Source organism: Aquarana catesbeiana, linkage group LG10 (genome assembly GCF_042186555.1).
Source record: "Aquarana catesbeiana isolate 2022-GZ linkage group LG10, ASM4218655v1, whole genome shotgun sequence".
Taxonomy (NCBI): Eukaryota; Metazoa; Chordata; class Amphibia; order Anura; family Ranidae; genus Aquarana; species Aquarana catesbeiana.
Genome location: NC_133333.1, coordinates 200,587,402 through 200,606,196, shown reverse-complemented (window position 1 = coordinate 200,606,196; position 18,795 = coordinate 200,587,402). Strand labels below are relative to the sequence as shown.

General features: G+C 43.6%; 1 protein-coding gene across 2 annotated transcripts in view; it reads left to right on the top strand.

Moving 5' to 3' along the window:
* Nucleotides 1-18,795, top strand: part of USP28 (ubiquitin specific peptidase 28) — a 146,006-nt gene that overhangs the window by 89,060 nt on the left and 38,151 nt on the right. For both annotated transcript variants that reach the window (XM_073603100.1, XM_073603101.1), the window contains exons 14-17: nt 929-1,140; nt 4,194-4,264; nt 13,249-13,477; nt 15,974-16,159. In XM_073603100.1, the coding sequence (XP_073459201.1) occupies nt 929-1,140; nt 4,194-4,264; nt 13,249-13,477; nt 15,974-16,159 (698 nt within the window). The remainder of the gene's footprint in view (nt 1-928; nt 1,141-4,193; nt 4,265-13,248; nt 13,478-15,973; nt 16,160-18,795) is intronic.

The window sequence follows — 18,795 nt, the reverse complement described above, 5'->3', positions numbered from 1 at the left end:
CCAGTCTGTCTGGGTGGGGAGGTGTCCTGGGACTGGGTCCTGCTCAGGGTCGTTGGACACTGGAGAAATCCTGACTGCCGATCGATATTCTGGGACTTCGAGTGATCAGACTATGTATGGATCATAGACTTTAAAGAGGTTTCACCTTTTTTTTTTTTTTTTTTTTTTTTTTTTTTTTACAAAAGAAAGTCACATTTTTTTTTGCAGGTAAAAAAAATGTGCATTTATTATTTTTTTGTAAACCTTTTGTTTTGCTTTTTTTTTTTTTTTTTTTTTTTTTTGTCTTTTTTGTATTAATAACAAACATGCCTATACTTTCCTATTCTGTGCAATCGTTTTGCACAGAGCAGCCCTGATTCTCCTCTTCCGGCACTCCAGACCCCTCCTCTTAATCAGCTGGCCCCACGGAAAGCCGCTTTCCCTGGGAGCACCCATGCGGGCTCACTCCCGAGTCCCGCTGCTGCATCCATTGACACAGAGTGGCCCCCCCCCCCACTCCAGTGTCACTGGATTTGATTGACACAGCAGTGGGAGCCAATGGCTCCTGCTGCTATCAATTTGTCCAATGAGGAGAGAGACAGCAGCTGGAGCCGCTGCACTCGTGCACATCACTGGATCGGATCAGGCTGAGGTAAGAAAAGAGGGTCTCTGGGGGTAGCTGTAGCACAGAAGGTTTTTCACCTCAATGCATGGAATGCATTGAGGTGAAAAACCTTGAGGCTTTACAACCACTTTAAAACATTGCACCCGCAATCCACAGAACCTAGCCTGAACCATTAAACTGAAGTCCTTAATTCAGCATATAATCAAAAAAGGAAATAACTGAGTAAAAAGCGTATTCAGCAGAACACATGTAGAGTGTCTTTAGAGGATTTCCAATATAACTGTCAAATCTTTTGAGTAATCTTGATCATTTTCTCTGTTTTAGTCTTTTACCAAATGGACACAGTGAGCACCTGGGCGATGATGAAGCACGCCTTCCTATCCTGGAGCATGAATCATCTTCTGTACAATCTTTCGATGAAAGTTGCCTGGGATCTATTGAAGGCCCAGCTCCCCATTCAGCCACCAAGGAAGAACTACACTCTGTGGAATTGTGCTTGCAGAGGTGGAGAGCTGAAGTGGAGCAAGACATTGAAGGTCAGGTGGGACACGATTTGTTAGCTTGTGTACATGCTTGGGTCAAAGAGGGAAAAATAAAGGAACAGATTAAAGAAATGTTGAATAGATACATACAGTCTGAAAGAATAGGACACTAGTAAAACTCTGAAGTCTGGGGTAAATTTAATGATTGATCAGTTGATTATCATTGGAATTCCACCATGCTTCAGATTAAATTTGTGGTAGCAAGGTTAAAAAAAATCTCCTTTTACAGAGAAAATATCAACTGTGTTGTTGGATTTTGTGTTTTCTCTTGTTCAATTTATTTATTTGGGTAAGAACAAAGTACAAAAAAAATGGTAGTATTGTATCATTAGGGGACCAATTACAATAGAATACAAAAACGGCCATCGGGGTACATAGAAATGACATTCGTAGAACAAAGTTCATAAGTATAAGGCGGGTAAATATAAAAATAAACTGCTGGAAATTCTATAATGCGCGGCATAAGGTTAGTATACATATAAAAATTAGGGGGGGGGGTGGACGACCGGCATAAGTGTGCTGATGATGGAAAATGTAAATATTACAGTAGCATATCTATACATAAAAAGGTCCATTGACCATGATGGCTATTGAACAACAAGATGAGGACTAAGAGCCCTTGCACACTGGGGCGGGGGGCGGCGTCGGCGGTAAAACGCCGCTATTATTAGCGGCGTTTTACCGTCGGTATGCAGCCGCTAGCGGGGTGGTTTTACCCCCCGCTAGCGGCCGAGAAAGGGTTAAATACCACCGCAAAGCGCCTCTGCAGAGGCGCATTGCTGGCGGTATAGCCGCGCCGTCCCATTGATTTCAATGGGCAGGAGCGGTAAAGGAGCGGTATACACACCGCTCCTTCACCGCTCCGAAGATGCTGCTGGCAGGACTTTTTTTACCGTCCTGCCAGCGCATCGCTCTAGTGTGCAAGCCCTCGGGGCTTTCACACTGGGATGACAGCAGCGGCACTTTCGGGGCGGTTTGCAGGCGCTATTATTAGCGCAATAGCGCCTGCAAACCGCCCCAGTGTGCAACGGCTCTAAGAATAGCAAGGAAACGGAAATAAAAGGAAAGAAGAGGAGGGTAAAGAGGTGGGGGTAAGAAGGGCAAAGGTTTAGGATAATGGGGTAAAAGAGGAAAGCGAGAGGGGGGTGGATCTTGCGGTTTCTATATATTAAAGCAGTATTAAACCCAAAAACAAAAATGCTGTATATTACAATTTGCCTATCTTTTACTGTGGTGGCTGCATACATTTCTTTTTTTAGCCTTTTTTTATTTTTCCTTTTTTCACCTAATGATTCAGACAGTAACACTTTGTCTTATGGTGTCTCCACACTGGATTGTGGAGCAACGGGGACACATTTGGACAGTAGCACTGTCAATCTGGGGAGAGAGAAGTATTCGGTGCATTAGCAGATTTAAAGTGGTGTTCCGGCCGAAATTATATTTTTTAAATAAAAATACCCCTATAATACACAGACTTAATGTATTCTAGTAAAGTTAGTCTGTAAACTAAGCTCTGTTTTGTTAGTTTATAGCAGTAGTTTGTTATTTTATAAACTTACAGCAGGCCGTGGCCATCTTAAGTGTGGGCATCTGAAGCCAGACTGTATTTCTTCCTGGATCTCATCCTTGCAGATCTCGCACATGCTCAGTGCAGCACAAGCAGTGTAATAGGTTTCAGGTCAGGTTTCCATAGCAACGGCAGTTTCAGAGGAAGTTGCCGCCCCTTCCCAGAATGCATTGCAAACAGGAAATGATGCGATGGGCCGCGGCCAGGGAGGAGGAAGTGAAAAATGAATACAGCAGATATACAGTAGGTGCTGAGAAAAAAATTAAAAAATATCCAATTTGTTTACAGTGCACAGTTTAGTGAGGGATGCTGAAGAGTTGTAAAAGTGGGTGGAACTCCACTTTAACTGGATTGGATCTTTTGATGGCTTGACAGTTCTGTTGAGAGCTCAAGTCACCGTGACAGTTATTATTCATGGCATGTCTTTGGGAAACCGTTAAATCGACGGTTTAAGCTTTGCTTTCATCTGGTCATGCACCTTATAAACCAGGGATAAGCAATTAGCGGACCTCCAGCTGTTGCAGAACTACAAGTCCCATGAGGCATAGCAAGACTCTGATAGCCACAAGCATGACACCAAGAGGCAGAGGCATGATGGGACTTGTAGTTTTGCAAAAGCTGGAGGTCCGCTATTTGCATATCCCTGTTATAAACTGATTGTTCGGTATAAGAATTGTCTCTCAGAAATCAATTGTGCTGTTTGGTCACTGAACAACTTTCATAGTGAAAGACCGGTAGGCCCAGGTAAAATTTCAGTGAAATTTGACTAAACCAATCGTTTCCCTTGTTGAGCTCATCAATAGAATTAAGGCAAATGATCCTTTGAAACCAAGGATTAATGTTTAATCAGCTGTTTATCATTACATGTATGGTCAGTGTTAAACTCGATGGGTATGTTAAACTATCTGATATAAAGGTCTTTTAAATGGCTGGTTGTGTCATTTTTAGGCATCTAACCAATAAAATGTGCCAGACGTGTCTCAGATTCCTTCTAGGTAAATGTAGAAGTATAGACACTTCCTCAGTGAAAGTAGAAAAACATGCTTCTCTGTTACGTACATAATTTGGCTCAATCTAATAGCCCATAAAATAATGGAAGCTAAGCTCATGGGCAGCTCTGCAGTTTAGTGGGTCCTTTTGTTAAAATCCCAGCCAGGGCACTATCTGCATGGAGTTTGCATGTTCTCCTTGTGCTTGTGTGGGTTTCCTCTGGATACTCCAGTTTCTTCCCACACTCTAAAACCGTGCCGTTAGGTTAATTGGCTCTTGTTTAAAAAATTGGCCCTAGTATGTGCGTGTATATGTGCATGTGTGATGGGGACCTTAGATTGCAAGCTCCTTGAGGGAAGGGACTGGTGTGATTGTACAGTACATAAAATGCTGTGTAAATTGTTTGGGCTGTCTAAATATCTTCTTTAATTAAATAAATACATGTCCACCTTAGAATAGACATTAAATTGTCATCTGCCTATTTCCTCAGACTTAAAGGTTTCTATTGCCAACTTAACAGCAATGATTGATGACATCTACAACGAGCCAGACCTAATGCAGGTAAAGATCGCGTTTGTCCATGCATGTGTTTTTTTTTTTTTTTTTTTTTTGTTTTTTTTTAATACTGTCAATTCATTTTTCCTTTTTAAGATGTGAATTTTGCCTTATTTTGTATCACCACATATTTGAACATCCCAAAATACAATGTATATTTGTTCTTTGGGATGTATTCAGTCCTATATTCGTTTAGCACACCCCCTAAGGAGCCGCAATTAAACTGGGGTCCCCCTTTCTGCACAGCCAGGCACATTGAACCTTCACAGGCATTCAGGAGACAGGGAACAGTCCATGACTTTGTTTTTGTGGTTTGAGGGTTAATAACTTGGGTAGGGATGGGAGGTTATGGAATGCCCACTTAACTTTAGCAGAACTTCAGAGACACTCCTCCTATATACAGTCTCTATATACAGCTCCACTTCTTCCTCCAGCACACACTTGTAGAACCCAGCTGGTGTGAAGATCTGACAGTTACTCAGTCAAATTAAAAGCAGTAGCCCATTACAGGCAGGAACCTAAGGCCCTACGGTTATGTAGCAAAAGTTCATTGTCCAGCTTACATTCCTTCTGTGGCTACGGATCCCAGCACCACCTCTTTGGGCACCACCATCTTACCTTACCTGACTGCAGCTGCCCCTTTACTAGCCTTTCAGGCTAACTTCTCCACCACAGTCCTCCAGACTGACACACATCAACCCACCCAGCTGACTCTCGGGAGATCTCCCAGATGTGCTAACCTGCTCCTGCTGTCCCCTCTCCTTGCTCCCGTACCTCCAGGAAGGGTTTCCTCCATGTGTTTTGGCAGGATCTTCCCATCACCTGAGCCCCGGCCTGTGGTCACCCTCCCAGACTAGGGGGCACCCTTGAGGGCCACTGACAGCCTCCTCAGCACTCCATCTCCACCTCCATCTTCCACCCGACTCGCTGCTGGCATGACTAATGCCTATTTATGAGGTGGCCTGCCCCCTGCCAGCCCTTTACTGGGGATTGGCCGAGGTCCTCATAAAGTATTCCAAACAGCTGCTCCCTGACCTCCACTCACTAGGTCTAGAACAGTCTCCAGTGTCCCAGAAAACAGGGGGAGGCGCCAGATAGCCTGCTAGGATGAGTCACCCAGCCCTGAATCACTGAACGCTTACCCAGATTTACAGCTCAGGCCTAGCCCTGAGCTAAACTAAATTTCCCTACACCAACAATCCTAGCACACACTAGAGGGTGCTACATTTGTCTGTACCAGGAACATAAGTAACAATGCATATGGTAGCTGTTTTTTCCTTCCAAAGGATTTTCTTTCCTGAGATCCATACACAGCCCTGCCACATGGCATAGAAAGCCTGAAAACCTAATTGTTTTCTCTGCTACAGTTAGGTAAGGCCTCATTTACACCAGTGTTGCCCTCTGAAGAGTGATCTACATTTGGCAGGTGGTGAGGAGGCGTTATTGCCTCCTCACTGTCTGCTTTAACCCCCTGAACCCCCCCACTAGCATGCCACAACCCTGTGAATCGCACACAGTTGAGGGATGCCCCCATGCAGTTGATTGGATCATGTTCAGCGGGCAGTAGTTACCCCAACAATGGGGGTAATTTTTGCTGCGCCGTGATGTGTAAACAAGGCCTTAAACAGTCAGGTCTTTTCCTCTCCTCAACCTGAGACTAGTGGGTAAAGGAGAAGCAACAGACTGATGAGCTCATCTCTCTTGCCACCTCATACCAGCATGTTCCATGGTAGCGCTGAAGCACAATTGATTTGTTCCTTGTGCTGCTGATTCCTCTCAAAGTCTAAGCTCAGATGTGGAGGAGATTGCAAGAGGCTGATGCCACATTTAACCCCTTTTCCAGCATTTTTCATATGCAACACATGAGTTTTCATGCCTGAAAAATTTCCTGTATTATAACTGCCCTTTCCTTTTCCCAGCGCAGGAAACAAACACCTGAAGCTTGATACACATGCAAAACACTCCCACAAAGCCTGTAAAATTGCTGGAAAAGGTTTAAAATCACTAGGAATAAACACTGCTCAGGTGTGAGTGCAAGCTAAGCTACTGAATAGTGCTTTCAATGCACTTAGTCATTTTTTTAAAGGGAAATCTTAGCTGTGTCAGTTGAGGGTTTTTGGGGTTTTTTTTTTTTTTGGTTTGTTTTTGAAATCCAGCTTTAAATGAGTAAAGTATGGCCAAAGCTTTTTTGGCCCTACATCTCCTATGGATAACAAAAGTGCAGTTGACTTTGCAAGCCTGTTACCCATTTCCAGCAGACAGTGGGCCAAAGTCACTCAGCCGGTCCAGGAGCTGGATTGATCCCCACTTTATGTTTGGAATCCACCCAGTTGCCTGGACTAGCAGCTTGCTCCGTCTCTCAGTGTGACCCGCTGAGAGCCTGAGCTAGCCGCTCCCGCCCCCTCTCCAGCCCAGTGCACCAGTGAACGCTGGAAGGCCAGAACAGAGAGCTGGTGACTGAGTCACTGGTTCTCTGTTCAGAGCAGAGGGGAGAACTGAACGATTAGTAGTGTTTGATTGTCCAGTTCTCAATGCAGAGGCGGCGGGGGAGAGATGCAGTATCGGATCGATGCTGCATCCACCTAGGTCCAGGATTACACTCACTTTAAATTGTTTGGGCCAAGCCAAACTATTTCCTGCTCTAATATGTGCACCCACTGGCGTGCTGTATAAGCTGTATTTAGCTGAGTTTACATACAGTATACCAGTGTTTTCCTGGTGTGAAACTAGACCTTTCTTCCTGTGCTAAGCCATTCATAGGCAGCTTTGTATTCTCTCAATGAATACCAAGCTTCCTCTGATTGGCTGAGTTGGAGGGGTGGGCTGATGACGTCACATTTACTGTTGTCGTCCATTTGAAATTGCCATTGTCTGCAATTATCCACTATTTATCTATTGTAGCATTCATAATCATTAACTCTTTATCCATTTATCACCAACAATGCTGCTTATCCTAATTCAGTCTCCGGCAAAAGGTCCGCTCTGATTTTCCTTTGACTGTCCACGTCTCTTAGGGAATCCCAGAAATTCATGGAAAATTTATGTTTAATCCTGCCTTACTTGCCCAGCAATTTCTGCACTGGAGCCTTCTCTGAAATAGTAGACATCACTATAGATGCATACTATTAATAGTTTGGGGCACTTTTGTACCTGTTTTTATTGTAGCTCACCAGGCAGCGCACACAGTTGTTGGTATTCTGTGTGATATAGTGTTCCATGTGCTTCATCTTCCAAGAATAGCAAGCTGTGAGTGTGCAATCTGACATCAGCTTTAAAATCTGGTGTCCGGGAGCTTAAATATCCTGTGTCATGCTCCATCTGATTGACCAAGGAGCTCAAGAGGTGGGGTGGCTTCAGGGTAATGTGTGAATGAAGTCCAGCTTTGTGTCAACAGCTGAGAATTTTCCCTGCATAACAACGGAGTTTGTGTTGATGTACTAAGGCTAAATCTGAGTCAGTGGAGTCATCTGCTAATATGTTTGTGTGCTTGTGCGCCCTGAAATAAAACATTCCAAAGGTTCAATTTAACATTCCTTTTCATTGGCTTCTTAGACACCCCTCATATTTTTTCGACTGCTGCTGACTCACTAGTAACATGGCAGAACCACTCCCATATCTGCGTTCTTTATGCCTATTGTGTCTCCCTGGTTAAAGGACCACTGTTGCAAAAGATGTTGTATAACTGTGAATAATTAATACCTGCATTGATATTGTTCAGGCTAGGGTTGCACTGATACCAGGTACCGATACCTTTTGTGGTGCGAATGGAGCCCATACAAAATGAATGGACTCAAATCGCATGCAAAGAATCGCTTGCGATTTGAACAGGAATGTGGAGCAATTCCTGTCCAAATCGCATGCCATTTCCTGCACCGCATCAGTGTGAACCCAGGCTTTGCATCCTCTGAGTGCAGGCAAAGCGTTCTCTGGTTAGATGAGGTGTGGTGGTGACCTCACACTCTTCACCTTTCTAATAAGAATGTTTGCACTCCTACATAAAAATTCATTTTCCCCTCAATGATGGCAAGTGGTCCAGGCCCTGAGGTAGCGAAGCCAAATCATGATGTTCCCTCCACCATACTTCACTGTTGGGTTGATGTTTTGATGTTGGTAAGCTGTGTACTTTTTGCGGCACACATGGTGCTGAGTATTGTTCCTGAACAATTCAACTTGTTCCATCATCAGTAGCGCTACAGTTTGGCAAACTTCAGGTGCACAGCAGTGTGGTTTTTTTTTTTTTTTTTTTTGGGGGGGGGGGGGGGGGTTTGGGTTTTGTTATTTTTTAGAACCGTGGCTTTTCCCTGTGATATTGCCATGGACACCCTGCCTGTTCAAAAAACTTACATGTGGTAAAGGGTGACCGAGAGGAGTCGGATGGTTTTGAAATAAACAGTACGCCATAGATTTATTTTTACAAAAACAGAGGTCAAGATATGCCGTCTGAGTTACTTATTCAGTTATGAAAAATGTCATTAAATGACGACCTTCCTCTTGAATGCAGCTTTCAAAACTTTGCTTGAAATTGTCTATCACTCGTGCCAACAGCTGTTGTTCAATCATGAGCACTTCTTGTTGAATTGCATCCTTCAATTCATTCAAATTATGAGGTTTGTGAGTGTACACATGGCTCTTCAGGTACCCCCATAGGAAGAAATCACATGACAAGTCAGGAGACCTTGGGGGTCATGGCACATCGCAGAAATATGAAATGAGGCGCCCAGGGAAGATTTTTCAAAGAACTTCCATTGGTGCATTTGCAGTATGCTTTGTGGCACCATCCTTCTGAAAATAAACATTTCTCATGTTTATTCGTCGTCTTTACAGTTATGGTCATATGAAGTTGTGCAGCATGTCACTGTAATGTTCAGAGTTAATAGTCACTGTTATGCCATTTTCCTGTTACCGCACACCACACTGTAACACGCGCAGAGTGGAAAGGTCTTTTTTTGAGTGTTCCTAGGATTTTCAGGAGCCCAGTAATGAAGGTTCTGATTATTTACTGTTCCATTCAAATGAAAATGAGCTTCATGTTGATCAACATTAAAGAGGAGGTTCAGCCCCCCCCATGAAAAAATTAAAAGTCATCAGCTACAAATACTGCAGCTGCTGACTTTTAATATATGGACATTTACCTGTCCAGGGAGCCCACGATGTCGCCACCCCAGCCAATGTTCGGATTGACTGTCGGGTGCAGTTGCCGCCATTCCTTCTAAGGGAACCCAGCAGTGAAGCCTTTCGGCTTCACAGCCGGTTCCCTACTGCTCATACACAAAGTGCACTGTGCCTTCTAATTGGTCTGGCAGTGGAGAAAGGAGGAGGGGATCAAAAAACGGTAACTGTCCCCCCACCCCCGAAAGGTGCCAAATGTGGCACTGGAGGGGGGAGGAGACGCATAAGCGGAAGTTCCACTTTTGAGTGGAACACTCCACTTTAAATTCTTGACAAAATAGCTGCTGCATTACTGTGATAAACTCACCACTTCGAACAAAGCTGTCGTAAGCAAACAAATGATGATGCAACGTCCACTGCTTCATTGTGACTGAATTGGCATTCCAGTTGGGGGGGACACAATACGCTCACTAAATTAGCAGGTGAGTCAGCGCTCCACTGACAGACAAATAGTCGTTTAAAATCCATAGAAGACTTTTGCAGGAGGGTGGAAAGCTTGATAGGAGAAAAGATGTGCAGTCACCGGCAGCTCCTCGATGGGCATGGGGTCCCCTCAAGACATGTAAACAATAAAGGAGGGCGCCAGATCAGTGTATGTCAAGCATAAACCGCAATTTATTCTGAAAACACTTGCATCTAAAAACACTGTATATTGCACACAGGGCTGGTAGAATGGTGCAGCAGTCTCGATGGACTGGAGAGTAGCCGCAATAGCACACGCCAGGAGCTGCACGATTCTGGATAAAATGAGAATCACAATTGTTTTGCTTAGAATAAAGATCACGATTCTCGACTCATCTTTCACATTATACAAAAAAATTGGGTTAACTTTACTGTTTGTTTTTTTTTAATCCATTGAAGTTTATTTTTTTCCCAAAAAATTGCATTTCAAAGGCCGCTGCGTGAATACAGTGTGACATAAAATATTTCATTGACTGTCATTTTATTCTCTAGGGTCTCTGCTAAAATATATATATATATATATATATATATATATATATATATGTGTGTGTATGTGTGTGTATGTGTGTGTGTAGATAGATAGATAGAGATATATATATATATATATATATATCTCTATCTATCTATCTAGAGAGCGCGCGAGATATATATATATATATATATATATATATATATATATATATATATATATATATATATAGAGAGAGAGAGAGAGAGAGAGAGAGAGAGAGAGAGAGAGAGAGAGAGAGAGAGAGAGAGAGAGAGAGAGAGAGAGAGAGAGAGAGAGAGAGAGAGAGAGAGAGAGAGAGAGAGAGAGAGAGAGAGAGAGAGATATCTCTCTCTATATTATATATATATATATATATTTGGAGGTTCGAAGTAATTTTCCAGCAAAAAATACTGATTTTTAACTTGCAAGCAACAAGTGTCAGAAAAAGGCTCAGTCTTTTAAGTGATTAAAGCATTTGTTACTCAAAAAATAAAATAAAAAATGGATCCTGTCATGGCAGCAAGACTGGGCACAGATGACATGAAATCCTATACTGTACAAGGTGTAAGCCTTAATTTAAAAGAAAAATTTTGGATTTACATCTACTTTAAGGATTTGGTTATAGTTTTACGATAGGCCTGGACATCCTGCCAGGCCTACATTGCTGTTTTCGGGTTTTGCTTCCTCTATGTTGAGGTAACAACTCCTTTGAAGTGTTCTGCGTTAAGCCTATGAATTCCTGGAAATAATGGAGAAGGGAGGGGGTTCAGATTTCTACTGCAATGTGTAACTGCTAGCCAAGACTGTCATGGCTGACGTAAGATTTCCAAACAACATGTCCGCTAGCTACAGCTTTTTGTGTGTCCAGTGTGTGATGATATTACAGGGGTGTGTGGCGGGCCCAGTTGCAGTGTGACCCACACTGTCCCTGTCTCCCGCGGGGGGATGGGTTCCGGTGTTATTTTGTGCTGCCCCCCCCAAAATTATTGAGCACCACTGCTTTCTATCACCTGAAATGCCTAGCTATGCCTTCCTCTCTGTAAACTGACAACGGTATATCATGGCTGCTGGGCCCCGACTCCGTTTTCAGTTTATGTACCTCTGTCATCCACAGCTCCCTTCTGTCATCCTCTCCTCCTCCCTTCCTTGCCTGTCAGCGTGTGACAGTGTCGTTCCCCCCCCCCCCTTCCCCTCCTGCTGCTGGAATAACATCTACTTATTTATACTATCATCGCTGTCCCCTAATCCTGTGTGTGTTTTTATTAAAAAAAAGTGCAGTATATACCTCATTTCAGAGCAGCGCTCACGTGGCCGGCTCTCTCCTCCTCCCCTCCCGACTGACGTCAGCGGCCGGTCATTGAAGGGTATATACTGTATTTTTTTTTTAAATCACACACACAGGATAGGGAGACAGTGCTGATAGTATAAGGCTCCATGCACACTAGGAGCAGAAGAAACGTTAACGTCTTTAGCTTAAAAAACGTGGCATAAAAAACACAAATAGAAAGCATATTGTACAAAGTTTAGGTGAGTCTATGAGAGTTTAAGCATTTTAGTTTATAGGCGTTTTTTGCACTACACACCCCTCTGCAAAAGTTTTACTCCCAGAATGCATTTCACACTGCATTGCATTTTTACTAAAAAACGTTGAAACTTGACGTTCAGAAGAGATAAGAGGAGTTTAGGAGAGACTGACGTTTTTACAGCTCCTAAACATCTCCAGAAAACGCGATGGAGAAAGGTTTTTTTTCCTGGCTCTGAACGTCCTTGACAGAAAACGCCTTTAGAAGTTATAATGTGCGAATACAATAGTAGTGCTTCTAGAGGCAGGAGAAAAAAACGTCAAACGCCTGTAGAATCTACGTTTTTTTAAGTCCAGTGTGCCTGGAGCCTTAAGATGTTCGAGTGGCTTAACAACCACTTTAAACTGACCTCATTTACAGACTTGAAGGTCATCCCTTTAATCGCTAAAAGTACAGACAAATACAATGTTTCTTTTTCTCTCTCAGCCACTGCTTTTTTTTTTTTTTTTTTTTTAAGACAGCTGTGAGCAGGAGAACTGCTCTGCACTGTTTACATGTATTGTGGAAATTGACAGATTAAGATCGTGAGGGGGGTTGAATCGAGATTTTTTTTTTTTTTTAATGATTTTAATCGTACAGCTCTACCGCCTCTACGGTGATTGGCACTATCTTCCAGGTACCGTAATATGTGGCTGCCCTGCTGCTAAGTGAACACAGCAGGTCGCTTGCTCCACATGGATGTCATTCTGAGAACACTTTACATTTTCTCAGTGAATGTAGATTTTTTTTGACTGGACGAGGTTGAGATCCTGATGTCACCGCCCCACCTCTTACAATTGGAGAATGCTTTGCAATCATTGAGGAAATGCAAAGTGTTTTTTTGAATGGTGCCCATGCTGATCGATTTGAGTTCTTGTGTTCATTATGCTTTAGGGCAGCTGCTTGGCATGGAATTCAGAGGCTAATGGTGATCACTGCTGTTCATACTACAGTGATTTCAAGCTTTCTCTGGGATCGGCCACATAAGACACTTATATACTTACATTAGTCCAAGCTGGAACCAAGTAACTATGCAAAATAGTCCATGCCTAAACATCAACTTAGAAGAAAACTGGAGTGGCAATTTAATTTTAAATGAGAAATGATGATTTCTTCCCTGTATGAAGCTAAAATGGTTAAGTGGTTAGCAAGCACGAGGGTTGGTGGTATACTGTACCTAACTGAAAACCTTCTTCTTTTATTTAATTTTTTTTATTTAATTTTTTTTTTTTTAATTTTTTTTTTTTTTTTATTGGTTTGAGAAATGTGGCAAGGTGTTGAGGGATTTTCTTTTATCTCGGTTTCAGGTTCCATACAGACTCCATGCGGTGCTAGTTCACGAAGGCCAGGCTAATGCAGGCCACTACTGGGCTTATATATACAGCCATACCAGAAAATGCTGGCTCAAGTACAATGATATCTCTGTGACTGAGGCCACCTGGGAAGAGCTGCAGAGGGACTCTTTTGGCGGCATGAAAAATGCTAGCGCTTACTGTCTCATGTACATCAATAATAAGCTGCCATACTTGATTGCAGGTAAGAAACTCTGGAAAAAATACAGATCCTGAGGTCCTTAATAGTTTGCAAGTATAGCAATTCATGAAAGCCAGTCTGCTTTCTCTTTACTATAGACCCTAGAATATGTAATTATTTTTGACTGGCTGCTATATAATACTAAGCTTTGCACATCATCAGCAACTAGGTAAATGCTGAAAACTGTAACTGTAAATACTACTAAAGTGCAAGATATTTAGGTCTTTTTTCACTTAACTTTGATGATCTTCAAAGTTCCTACATTCCAAGCTCAGCCTGTATACAGCACCTTGACGTCTGTCCAAGACTGATGATGGGTCTGGGACTAGAGTAGATTTAAAGAATATTTCCAAGCATGGCTATGTTATACATAGTTACAAAGATCCAGCTTGGACCCATGTACCTATGTATATACCTTACTGGCCGAATCCCCTTAGAAATGATTGAAGAAGACACTGCTACTCCCGTGATCTCCATTTGCTTCCGGGCTCCATGCCGAGCGGCTGGCCTGATGCATTGTGAATACAGGAGGTTGGCTGCTCAGCATTCCTTGCCTTGCATTTTCTGAAAGAGTGCAAAGCATTCTCTGATTGGACAAGGAGAAGAGTGTGACGCAGGGTCGCTGATAGGGAGGGTCCACCGGTCCTCCTGTAGGGGGCCCAGGTACTCGGAGAGAGGGGGGGCGGACAGCAGGAGGATCGGTGGAGCAGAGAACGAAGTATGACAGAACAATGCCCTTTCACCCAGCAACTGAAAGCTGAGAGACACAAATGGCTGGATTTAGGGTGTGCTAGGGTGGGTTGAGTTCACCCAGATTTCAGTTCTGCCCCCCAGGCTGGCCGGTGGATGTACCTGGCCAACGGTTGCTGAGCTCCTTCCCCCATCCCCACCCACCCACCCACAGGACCAGGGCAAGGAGATGGCAGCCTAAAAACTGAAGCAGTGAGAGAAGAAGAGGCAAAGAGGAAAGAGCCAGGAGGAGGTGCATATGAGACAGGATCACTCTTACTGTAGATTGCATTGGACTGTACACACACATTTTGATTACGGAGTGGGGGGGGGGGGGCTGGAACGGGGAGTTAGTGGAATATGTGCATAATTGTTTGGGGAGAATTTGGCTTGAAGATGGAATTTTGTTTATTTATGTATGACGGAATGTTTGGGACCACTAATAATGATTTTCATTTTGCTTTTTAATGCGAGGGGGTAAGGAGGGTCCATCGGGTACGCTGTACGGAGCCCCATTATTTCTAACAGCGTCCCCGATGTGACATCACCATCTCGCCTTTCCTCCTCACCTCCGGAGAATGCTTTGCATTAATTCAGTTCTCTGAATGGCACCTGTGCCGAGTGGCCAATTTCTTGTGTTTATCAAGCAGCAGGGCAGCAGCTGGGTGTGGGACTTGGAAGAAGGTGGAGATCACTGAAGTAGTAGAGTTTACTTCAGTGATTTCCAGCTTCCAGGTATTGGCCAGGTATGGTATGTACATAGTTACATTGGTCCAAGCTGTACCAAAATAACATCAACTTCTACTGCTGTTCAAGGCAAGCCGGCAATTACCATCCACTTTCCAAACACAGAAGGGGTGCTAGTCCAGCGCGCCGTGGTACATGCACAAATGAAAAATACAGTCTGGTAGAAGCACAGCATGTGTTAAACGTGTGTTACCTGTCTCTCTCTCTCTCCCCAGTGTGTTATTTTGTACCATCAAGCTGCTTTTATGGTCTGATTTTGAATTAATAAAGTGTTTCTCTGCCTGTAACAATATACCTATGTATAATGTAGCCATGCCTGGAATTATTTGTTGAGCCTGTGAATTTTAACTTTTGAAGTTGCATATCGTAAAGAATTCACTCTTTTAAATACAATAATTGTTTTTAATTTTTTTATCATTCTTTGTGCTGTTATGTCAGTGCTGGTAATCTCATGAGGTGACAGCAGTGGACCCATGTCTGCATAGTGTATGTTGAAGTGGCCACCTGTAGCCTCCATGGGAAGTTTGTGACAGGGTGACAATGGAGAGGTACGGTTACAGGACAGTGTGGTCTCCCTATGACCGGAAGTGTCAGAGCTTCATGGCAGGATCACCAGGTGGTGGTGTATTGAAAGCTGCAGATTTAAAAATATTGAAAATGTTTACATACATTTTGAACAAAAAATGAGCTGCTCAGTTAAATTGAAAGATGAATACAGCCTGCATAAAATCCAGAGGCTCCACAGGTACCAACGCAGTACCCCTAATATTGTACTCCGAGGATTCTTTTTCCATAGGTGCATTAGTTTGCATTTAGAAACATTGGTCAAAGCTGGAAAGTGCAGTTCAATCTTCCAGCAATGCCAAATCACGTTCCATGCTACAAAACAACTCCAGGAATGTCAACCCTGCTCTTCGCTTGTTGCTTTTACAGGGTGACACTAAACTGAAAAGCACTTGCCATAATTAGCTGCAATATAAAGTGTGACTTTTAGGAGTAATTTTATAATTGATTGTTGCACAGACTCTGAAACTGGACAGCTGGAGGATAGAATCGGCACTCTCCCACTTCACTTTGTGCAATACGTCAGAGCGGACAACCGAGGGTTTGAACATGAAGTGGAAGAATGGGAAGAAGCTCACTCCTGCAAAATGCCCCAGATGGAACCTGTTGTAACCTCAGAAGAAGAGGCCTCTTCCCCTTGCAACGGTAATTTGAAAGTTAAGGTTAATTGTGCTTTAGCAGCATCCTATGCATTTTTTTTTTTTGTTTTTTTTTTAATGTAGACCTCAGACTTAAAGACAGTGTTTTTTTTTTTTTTTTTTCTTAAATTAATTTGTTAGATATGCTCTGTGCAGTGGTTTTGCACAGAGCAGCCCCGATCCTCCTCTTCTCGGGTCCCCTGCCGGTGCTCCTGGCCCCTCCCTCCTGCCGAGTGCCCCCATAATAAGCAGCTTGCTATAGCTGCACCCGAGCAGGCTTGCTCTCGAGCCACTGCTCTATGTCTATTCACACATGGAGCATGGCTGGACCTTGCCAAGCTCCCTTCTCGTTGGCTCACTGTCTATGATTGACAGTAGCGGAAGCCTATGGCTCCTACTTGCCATCTCAGCCAATGAGGAAGAAGAGACTTGGGAGAGCTGCTGCTCTCATACACATCCATGGATCGAAATGGGGCTCAGGAAAGCATTTGGGGGGGCTGCTGCACACAGAAGGTATTTTTACCTTCATGAATGAATTCATGAAGGTATAAAACCTTCAGCCTTTACAACACCTTTAAAGCACTCCTCTCCCTTCTTCATAACTCTGCCCTGCTCACAGCTAGACAGTATTGGTGTGCGGCATATGTTTAGCCCTGCTTATTTGCCTCCCCTGCAAGTCTTTCAGTATAACAGTTTTAATGGAGATTGCTGGATATTTAAGCCTACACAGCAAGCAGTATCAGTAAGTGTCTTGCTGTGTCCAGGATATTCTTAATCTGAATGTCAGCTGGGAAATGTATTTAGAGCAATGCCTGTTATCTTGCTGAAGATTCAGAGTAATAGGTGTTTACAGGAACATGTGGTTTACAGAAAGTTGTACATTTTTTTTGGCTCCATTTACACCTATGACAATTGGTGTGCTGCATATCTTAGGGGGATATTGTCCACATTACCATTCATCCCATAGTAATGCACATTTTGCTGGAAATCGTGCCAAAAATGTAGCAGTTTGGATATTTTCCTACACGTTGCTCCCATGGTGCATCTAAAATGAATAGATGTGAATAGAGGATCTTTATTTAGGAAAGAAGTGTTCATAAAGGTTTTTGTGGAAAAAATGTTTTAGTCATTTTAAACATGAAAATATATATATATTTATTTGAGCAGCTCCAAGCAAGAAGTGACATTTTAGTCTGTGAATTTCTGGTGCTATTTAGGAAATATGTTAACTGTGTTCCCTCAAAGTGGAAAAATAAGTGCCTATATTGTTTTAAATCCAGTCTCTCCCTGCTTTACACATGCTCAGTTACTCTTCATTTTTGGCATTGTGCCAAAAATCAGAGCCACTAGATGCTGTTCTACTCTGCTGCTCAGGGGCTATAGGCTTCAGAAAAATGTCAGACTCCAGCAAGAAGAAACGCAAGTATTGCTGAAGGCAATTTACAGCACATGCTAATTTTGGTAGCATAATTCTTATTGTTGAATGTATGTTCCTTGCTAAAGAACGGTATTTCTTTTAAGTTATGAGTAAAGTTCTGCTTTAAGAGACAAAATTGTCAACTGTGCGGTTTTAGAAGGGGCATCCTTTCACCTCTGGGATTCTGCTAAGAAAATTACTATGGGGTATTTCTTTTTCTTTATTGCAGCAGCAATTCCTAGGCTTGCCTCTTATGAAGACTCTATCAGTCTGGCTCCACATTTCTTGTTATCGCCCCCACTCCCGCATGCAAGTCTCCAATCTTCTAAACTGTAGCTAGGCAACCCCTGGGACTGGTGCCGCAAGCGGCACACACAGCTTTTTTGCCGGCACTCGACTCCCTCCCCTTCAGCAGAGCAGCGCATGAAAATGTCAGTGAGACACTAATGCATTCCAATTTCAGAGTTCCCTACGCCGCACCTGCACTGAGGGGGACGCACTCTGTCCCCACACATTGTAAAAGATGGGAAACATTGTTTGGTTCTCTAACTTTGCTGTGATCGTCAGCTTTTGTAATGGGTAAGAGATTGGGTGCAGTTCTGCTAGAGGGGTGGTCCCTGTTTCCAGGAGGTTTACAGTGGTGGGACAGATGAGCAGATGGGTTCAGTGTTAGGACAGATGAGAAGGTGATTCAGTAGTGAGACAGAAGAGCATGGGGATACGGCGGTGGAGCAGATGTGCAGGGAGGTACAGTGGTGGGGCAAATGAGAAAAGGGGGTACATTGATGGGGCAGATGAGCAGGGGCGTTACAGTGGTGGGACAGAAGAGCACCTGGGGAACAATGGTAGGGGGGATGAGAAGGGTGTTCAGCGGTGGGACAGAAAAGCAGCGGGGTACAGTGATGGGGCAGATGAGCAGGGGGTTACAGTGATGGGGCAGATGAGCAGGGGGTTACAGTGATGGGGCAGATGAGGGGGGGGTTTCAGTGTTGGGCCAGATGAGCAGGGGGGTTCAGTGTTGGGTCAAAGGAGAAAGGAGGTACATTGGTGGGACAAATGAGCAGGGGGTTACGGCAATGGGGCACATGTGCAGAGGAGAAAGGAGGTACATCAGTGGAAAACATGAGCAGGGGGTACAGTTGTGGGACAGATGTGCAGGATGTACAGGGGTGGGGTAGAAGAGCAGGGGGTACAGTGATGGGGAAGGTTAGAAAAGGGTTTACAGT